The sequence below is a fragment of the Epinephelus moara genome, chromosome 6, assembly GCF_006386435.1.
Source record: "Epinephelus moara isolate mb chromosome 6, YSFRI_EMoa_1.0, whole genome shotgun sequence".
Lineage (NCBI taxonomy): Eukaryota > Metazoa > Chordata > Actinopteri > Perciformes > Serranidae > Epinephelus > Epinephelus moara.
Window position 1 is genome coordinate 1533895 of NC_065511.1, and position 9301 is coordinate 1543195.

At 44.0% G+C, this 9301-nt stretch overlaps 1 protein-coding gene across 10 annotated transcripts in view; it reads left to right on the plus strand.

Moving 5' to 3' along the window:
* wdr26a (WD repeat domain 26a) overlaps positions 1 to 9301 on the plus strand; it is a 175178-nt gene that overhangs the window by 108129 nt on the left and 57748 nt on the right. Inside the window, exon 11 of one of the 10 annotated variants that reach the window (XM_050045799.1) lies at positions 2894 to 3098. The exons of the other annotated variants lie outside the window; for them this stretch is intronic. Coding sequence (XP_049901756.1) covers positions 2894 to 3007 — 114 coding nt within the window. The 3' untranslated portion in view covers positions 3008 to 3098. Of the gene's footprint in view, positions 1 to 2893; positions 3099 to 9301 lie in introns of those variants that run through there. 10 annotated transcript variants of the gene reach the window in all.

A 9301-nucleotide genomic window follows, 5' to 3' on the forward strand; every position in this document is an offset into this window, starting at 1 on the left:
GGGGCGAGGAAATAAAACCTAAACAGCCAACTTAGTTTGGCTTAGTTTAGCAGTTAGCGATGTCTTTCACTCACTCTCGGTCTCTGCTATGTTTAGCTATTTCCCTGCTTTCCTGTTAGCATTAGCACTTGTCGCTAACGTCCCTACTCTTCTCCGTGAGCCTGTGAGCCTGGTGGGCTCACGAGCTCACGGCTCTGGCTCACGGAGAAGAGTAGGGACGTTAGCGTTAGCTCCTGGAGTTAGCAGTAGAGCTACTATGGCTACTGGAGTAACTTACAGCTATGGAGCGCTTCTACCAGCTCTTCTAGTCACTGAGCCTCGCCTCCATCCCAGCAAATATATTACATTTATTACAGGTACCATCATCATTGAAGTAGGCAGGGAGATAGCTAAACACAGCCCGCCAGGCTGCCCGCCGGGCTACATTTTACAATGCTAATTGCAAATGTTAGCTGGCTACTCACCTAACACAACCGTAACGCCTGACCCATTGCTGGGACAGAGCCGCTAATAACTCAAGCTCCGGACATTAAGCCATGCTACAATTGTAACATTAAATTTAATTGAATTGACATAGCGACATGTGCCTAATGTTACTGTAACACTAATTAAAACAGACATTTGACTTTATGTTGTACCTGTCCAGGAGAAGAAGAGCTAGCTCCGAGTCAAATTGTAGCCCCTTTAGCTCTCGCAGTGCTATCCACCTTGGAAATGCAAGGCCAATGTTAATCCGAGTTCTGTCCCTTTCTTTATCCGACAACTTTTTTGCCAACAACCGTTGTTTCTTAAGAGGTAATGTCGGATCCTGGTCGTCTTCAGGTGGACGTATTGTTCCGCTCTCCGCCATTTCACATTGCTCACTGGCTGTAGCGTTTTATAGGGAGGGAGGGCCAAGGGCTCCGAGGGGGGGTGGATTCACATGAACGTACATGAACGTGCAGCCGGACCGACTTGTAAACAAGGGGCTGGAGATCAACACAGAGAGAGGGTGTGTGAGGTCATGCTGTACTCCAGATGAAATTACACCTCTAGTTCTTCACATAGCAATTTTTTAATTCCTTCAATCTAGAAATGATGAATTTCGATTATTGCTTCTTTGAAGAAAAACCAGATTCAATTCACATTTTGTCTGTGAATGCGGAAATGAATAAGGAAATTTGTGTTTGGTAGATTTTTTCTTTGTTGTAACAAAGCTTCTTGGCAATAAATCTTATACTGTTGGAAAGCCTGTTTATTTCCCTTTTAAATGGTGCCACATTTGTAAAGAACATGCATTTGTGGGATGAGCAGCAGAGCTGAGTATGTGGGTTGCGCCCATGAAAATTTGACAGATCTTCTCTGCCAATGCCAAACAGCTTCTTTTTTTTGCTGTTGACTCTTGTTTGGTGTTGTTTGGTGGATTGGATGATTGAAATCTGAAGAAATATTGGCAATTTAACAATTTATTCATTTAACAAACAGGAGCCTCAGTAGCGTGTGGAAGAACCATACACAGCCACAACAGCCTCCTCATGCTGGTCACCAGCCTGGCCACACACTGCTGTGGGATGGCATTCCATTCTTCAACCAGCATTTGTCACAAGTCAGCCAGCGAGGTTGTGTTGGTCACTCTGGCACGAACAGCACGCCCAAGCTGATCCCACAAGTGTTCAATGGGATTGAGATCAGGACTGCTGGCAGGCCATTCCAGCCTCTCCACTCCCAAATTCTGGAGGTAGTCTCAGATAAACCCTGCTCTGTGGGGGTAAGCGTTGTCATCTTAGAGGATAGAGTTCGGTCCCCAGCTGTGGAGATATGGGATTGCCACTGGTTGCAGAATTTCATCTTGATATCTCTCTGCATTGAGATTGCCTCCAATGATGACAAGCCTCGTTTTTCCAGTGAGGGAGATGCCGCCTCACACCATCACACTGCCTCCACCAAAAGATGTTACTCTCGGTGCATCAATCAGCAAAGCGTTCTCTGGGTCTTCTCCACACTTTGACCCTACGATCCAACTGCCGTAGGCAGAATCTGGACTCATAGCTGAACATAATGTTCTTCCACATGTTCAGGTTCTAGTACACGTGTTGCCAACACCAGCGCAAACAGGCCTGATGATGAAGGGCAGTCATGGCAGGCGTCCTGAAACATATGGTGCCACCATGTACTAAGTCCTGAAAAGGGACACATACACAGCCAAGACAGGAAGTCAAGGTAATTAAGATAATTAACACTTACATCAACCCCAAGGATAAATTATTTCATAGCAGCAGCTATAGTATATACAGACACAAAATGGCTACATACAAAAACACAGAAAACATAATATAGTGAAATCCACTTATATTGATCATTTCTGCCCTGGTCAAATTGCTCATTATAAACACATAATTATTATAACAGATTTTTCTGATTTACATTTGTATATTTATAACATGGATATAAATTAATGAAGTGGACAGCTTCTCTATTTACTGAATTTAATTGACTTTTTGAAAATACAGTACAGCGGTTTCATACATGACCTGGCATTATCAATCCAATTCAAACACAGGCCACACATTTGTCCTCTGCCTTCATCACATGCAGCAATCATTGTTTTTCAGTGTTTGAGTAGACAAGGAAGCCTGAGGAACACATTTTGCTGCTGCAGTCCATTGTCTTGTTGTTGGCAGTTTGTCATAAGCTTGAGAAGACTATGTTTTTCTCTGAGAAAATTATTTCTTTTTTCGTGCACCCTCATAAGCTTGAGCAGACTATGTTTTTCTTTGAGAAAATTATTTCTGACCTCAGGTGGCCAGCTGGAAGCAGGCGGGTTACCGTGAGGCAAGTATCATGATGGGAGTAAAGAGAGAGAGAGAAAAAAAATCACTGTAGTTTTTAAATTGCTTTTCCCTCTGTGGCTCAGAGGAAGACTGGGTCGTCCACCAATTGGAAGATCAGCGGTTCCATCCCCGGCTCCTCCAGTCTGCATGTCGAAGTATCCTTGTGCAAGATACTGAACCCCAATTGCTCCAGATGATGCTTCCATCAGTGTGTGAGTGTGTTAAAAACTGAGTAGCAGGTGGCACCTTGTATGGTAACCTCGGCCACCAGTGTATGAATGTGCGTGTGTGTGTGAATGGGTGAATGTGACTCATAGTGTAAAAAGCACTTTGAGTGGTCGAATGACTAGAAAGGCGCTATACAGAATGCAGGTCCATATATTGTCATGTATGAAAAGAACCAAAATGAACACTGTAAGCAAACTACTTGATTACCATAAGTGAATTATTTAAACAGTGTTTGTGAAGGAATGATTCTGTCTAGGGTTGGGACTCGTTAGAATTTTAACGATTCCGATTCCTTACCGATTCCTTCTTAACGGTCCGATTCCTTACCGATTCCTCTTACCGATTCCTACATTATATTCATTATACTTGCTATACTTAAACAAGTATAAACACAAATGCAATCATACAAATACAAAAACTTTATTCTAACTGTTGCACAGTACAATTAGATGAAAATACACATTTGTGTGTGGTGTGTATTTCAGATTTAGAGCTTGTATCATGTCCCTGAGAATATATAACAACAAAAACTGATTCTCTGATTTCTATAGTAACACTATTAAAAAACCGGACACACACACATTGGCTGTTTGTTTCTACCACTCCCCTCGCTGGAAGCGTCGGAACTTCCGCCGCCCACCTCCGCCTTGATTAAACTCTGAAAATTAAATAAAAGAGGGAGACAGGTTTTTCCTATTTTATCTTATTTTGTTATATTTCTCCCTCTCCCCTCTCTGGAAGCCTCGGACCTCCCGCCGCCCGCTCCCGTCTCAAACACGGAGGTCTCCCTCTCCGCAGAGCACCCACGGCGCACGCCCGGCCTGTTAGCCCGGCCTGTTAAATAGCCTGTTACCATAACAACTGTGTGACACAAACTCAGTGCTTTAGTAATTAAATAATGTCGGGCTCGGTCGGGTTCGTTCAGAAATATGCGGCCCGTGCCGCACTCTAATGGAAATGCACGTGATGGTGTTTTTTTTACAATCTAGGAACCGTTTGCAGGAACCGTTACTCCAAATGTGATGGAACCGGTTCCGGAACCGGAACTTTGGACCCGTTCCAAAAAAAGAACCAGATCCGGATCCCAACCCTAATTCTGTCACAAGCTTTTTGATCAATCTAGGAGCTGGTCACTGTAACCATGATCTCTACAAGCGGTTTTCACTGTGTTCACAAATTTTTCATGATCCCAAAATAGAAGAATGTATTCTTTCTTCTTTTTGCAGGCTTTACAAGCTTTTCCAGAGGTCTTATGATTCATCAACAGGAGAGGAGATGCTGGTAGACCTCAAGGATAGACTTGATTAGTGCAGCATGGTGCAAGGGTATACCAGTGCAAAAATGGAAGAGGCAGCAAACCAGTCATGAAAAAGGTGCACACAAAGTTGAGAGTAAAGAAATCATCTTTGTGGATTAATGGGGAAATTATAATACCAGAACTACTGGATGATTCTCCTTGTCACCCACCTCATGGCTGGAGGATTGCCACTGGGGGCCTCATAATGACACCAGAGAGCCAGTCCACCATTACACCTGGGCTTTAACTCCTGCAACCCCTTTTGCCTAGAGGTAGCAGGAACAATCTCAAGTTGTCATCATGGTAGACTGCAGAGCTCTTCAGCAGTCCATCCAGGCAGTTTACCTTGAAGTCAGGCTGCTACTGTGTGGAGCATGTGCCATGTGGAGATGATTGTGAGTGCAAACAATGTTGTGGCAAAAGAAAACCGACCACAACTCCTAAAAGTCTTGTCTACGCTGACTCAACCCCGTCACTGACAGCACACTACATCAGATGTCTTGCTGATCCTGTTGCAACATACTATACCAACATACCATCTTTACATATACTGTACGTATATGCTGAACATTCTGGACTAATGGTCTGTTTTATAATGACCACACTTGTATGGGAGACATGAAGAGTGGGTAATCTGTCTTGGTAATGATTTTCTAAAGACAAGGCCTAACACCACCAATTCTGTTGAGAGTGCCATCAAAGTGGTGAAGGAGAAGGTCCTCCACAGGCTAAAGGGGCATAAAGCTACTCAATTGGTGGATTTCCTTACCATCAGGATGGATGCATACCATTTGTTGCCTCACCAATATACAAACAACAAAATGACTGGGCTTGCAGAGCAAAGCATGTCCTTTGTGTAAATTATGTTGATTGTGAAAAGATTGCACACATATTGAGCCAGGCAGGAACACCGGCAGCCACAGCAGCCACGGCCTCTAACCCCCTGGCCTACTGCCCCCACCTGTTCTCTCCAACAACACCATACCTGTTCCCCTAATCCACACCACCAGCTCCCCCCAACAACACTACACTGGCTCTCTCTTTCCTGACATCAGCTTCCTCCAACTACACTACAGCACCCATCACACACTGCACACCCGCCATCACAGCGGAGCATGTGAGAAGAGAGCTGATTAGACTCTACCCAGGCAAGTCTACGGGTCCTGATGGGGTCAGCTGGGAACTCTAAGTGTGTTCCAGCCAGCTGAGTGAAGTACTTCAGCACATTTTCAACCTGGGGTTAAGTCTGGAGAGGGTCCCTGTACTGTGGGCTCCTACCAGGTTCTTGTCCCTAAGACGGCATGACCTGGTGGCTCCAACATGATCCCCAGAGAGACACACCTTTGGCCCCTGATTAACCATCACTCGACCCCCCCTTCAGTATGCCTACGAGCCAAAGGTGGTAGTAGAAGATGCCATCATCTTCCTGCTTCACCATGCCTAAGGTCACCTGGATGGGCCAGGTAGCACTGAGTAATTTCTTTGAATTTCCAGTTTGTTCAACACCACTGCGGGGGAGCAAGCTGATGGCAATGCAGGTATATGTGCCCCTGCTGTCATGCATTGTGGACTACTTGTGACTGGTTGGGCACTGCAGGGCTATGTGTTTGACACTGGTGAACAACACAGAAACCCCACAGGGGATGTCCTGTCACCTTTTTTGTTCACCCTCTCCTCCTCAGACTGTAGATACAGTTCTAAGTTCTGCCACCTGGAGAAGTTCTCCAACGACTCTGTAAATGTGGGCTGCATCAGCAGGATGGAAGCTGAGTACAGGGGTGTCATGGACTCCTTCATTGAAACATCTGAGCTAAACCCCCTACAGCTTAACACTGGCAAGACAAAGGACCTGGTGATGGACTGCAGCAGGCGGAAAACACCCCCCATACCTGTTTACATCCAGGGATGTAGGACTAGAGTTAACTCTACTTTATGTGAAGGCTCAATCATTCAATATCTGCAGTACCATGCTGAGAATGTTCTACAAGTGTTACGCCCCAGTCTAGGGGTTTTAGAGTGTAACATGAAAAGTGAAACAGATAAACAGCAGTGAGCAATTTATTGCTAATACAATGGATATGAAAGTTGCTTACAAATAATTGTTCTCTGCTAAACGCAGGTGATATGAAGATACCCAGGACACAAATGAAGAAATGAATTCAGGGTGAACCATGGCCAAAATAATAATAATAAAAAAGAAGAAGCAATGTCTCAATGACAGCAATGAGTCCCCCGTTACGATGCTTGGACTGACACTCCAAACTGAAAAACAGTAAAAGAGTTGTCACCAAAAATGGCAGTTCACCCCTACAGCTTCATGCTAATATATAAATTGTGATATTATTTAAAATATATACAAACAAGGTTACACTAAGCTCGTGCAAAGCTAACACACACATAGAAAGACTTAAACAACAAGCAGTGAGACCGGTAACCAACAAACGGCCAAACTGGCAGTAAGCAGCACAGAAAATGAAACAGCTCACTGTCCTAAGCACAATTACACAACAAATCACAGAGTTATGAAGATTGTAGCGCTGAGGAGGAAAGCGCCCTGCTGACAGCATCGACTGTTGATGTCATTGCGACTGACCCAGATGTTAAGTAAGCCAAGCCCCCACATCAGGCAGTCAGCAGCAGCAGCAACGTCATGCCAAGCCTCCAGATCAGCCAATTCACAGCAGCAATGTCATGATTTATGTTATGGCCTAGTCAAGGGGTTTTAAAGCATAACATAAAAAGTGGAAGCTTATCCGAAATGGTTTCCCAATCAGCGCTAGGCACTAGCACCAGGAAGGAAACAAAAATCCTGAAAAATGAAAGCTCGTACTCTCTTAAAACACACTGCTGCCGCATACAATTAAATATACAAACAAAAATATGTCTGGCTGTAAAAACAAATCTGTGGTTGCCAATATTTTGTCTTTGCTGCTATGTGCTTAAGCAGCAGGGTGAAGGCAGGAGATGCCAACAGAATCAGTAAACTCATAAGGAGGCCTGGCTCTGTCCAGGGGATGGAACTTTTTTTGCGACTCATACTTTGTTGAGTTTTCATTTTTTAACAAACCAAAATTAAAACATACATCTCAGAAACATGACACCCACTAAAGAATAATGCAAAATTAAGATAACTAATCTTATTAGTTACTAATTAAATATCAAGTAAGAGTAATAAAATAAAATAAATAACTAAACAGTCCATGACAAGTCAAATTTGTACAAGCACGACATGTTTATCATTCTTCTTCATTCTTTAACACTGCTGCGTGTCCATTCACTGTCCCATGTGAGGTTCAATGTCCACAGATATTCTTCCAGCAAACAGATCCTTGTATTGCACCCAATCCACCTCCATCCTCATCTTTGTGACAGTCCCTCAAGAGCAGATTACATTGATCATAGTGTACACACATACATTTTAGTTACCCTGTAACGAATATAATCTTAAGAACATGCCCCATTTCTCATTATATTTTTCAGTCTCATTTATTATACTATAGGATATTTTTTCAAAAGCCACTACTTTACCTAGCTCTGTAAGCCAGTCCTGAAATACTGGTCCTTCTGTATCTTTCCACTTTCTCATCATCATCTGTTTGCCAAACATTATACTTGTCTGAATCCAATTGGTTAGGGGTTTTGCAATATGGGCCATGGGTTTAGGATTGCCTAATATGTAAAGACTGGGACAAAAATCAAAATCCACTCTTATGACCTCTGTAATAGTCTCATGAACCCCTTTCCAAAATGTCTGAACCTTTGGACATGACCATAGAGCATGTGTTAGGGTACCTAGCTCCCCTGCACACCTCCAACAATCCAGTGTTTCCTTTATACCTAGCCTGAATAACCTACTTGGGTACCAGTAGAATAGATGAAGGATTTTGAATTGAATTAGTCTTATTTTGATATCCCTAGAGACTTGTTTAGTGATCCCAACAACAGTATCCCAATCGTTTTCTTAAAATGTTATGTTCAGATCCCTCTCCCATAAAGTTTTCAGAGCTGTGTTGGTCGCATAACCAGAATTGTTCATAAGCATAGAGTAATAATGGGAAGCCCCATGTCTAACCCCTGCGATCCGCAAGATCTCTTTAATGAGGTCCATGCCCAGGGGTGGTGTGCGTATAGAGCCAAAAGTAGTAACAAGGAGTCGTCTCAGCTGTAGATATCTCCAAAATTGATTGTTGGCTAGTTTGAATTGTTCAACCAGATTGTCAATTGATTTAAAGACATTATCTTTATAAAGGTCACCCAGAGTATGCACCCCCTTAATCACCCACTCCCTCCATACAGGTGGTGATTTACCAATAAGGAGTTTGGGGTTGTCCCACAGACCTGATTTACCAATAAGGAGTTTGGGGTTGTCCCACAGACCACAGGACGAGCTGAAAAAGGGGTTGATTTTCACAGACAGGTCTTTCACAGACATATGACAGTCTTGCAAAAAAACAATATCATACCTGATTGATTTCAGATTTGAGTGGAGTCTCATCAGCTGTCTTCTCACATGGTCAGCAGTGAAGCACATTGTGGAGGTGATGACACGTGGGGGAGGGGTGTAGTCCTTATGATGGAGAGTGCAGTCAGTCTGGCCACGGGGGGAGGAGGTGTGAGGAGGGCTCACGCAGGAGGCTGTTGGGGTGTGACAGGGAGGAGTGGGGGAGGAGGGTGGAGTGGGTGATGGTTGTCCAAGACAGACAGCAGAAGAGTCAGAGGGTGGAGTGGGTGATGGTTGTCCAAGACAGACAGCAGAAGAGTCAGGGGAGGATGGGCAGGGCCAGCAGTGTCAAATCTGTTAAAAAACAGATTCAGTTCATTGGCCCTGTCCACGCTGCCTTCAACTCCTCTGTTGTTGTTGGTCCTGAAGCCAGTGATGGTCCTCATTCCACTCCAGACCTCTCTCATATTGTTCTGCTGGAGTTTCCACTCCAGCTTCCTCCTGTACCTCTCCTTAGCCTCCCTG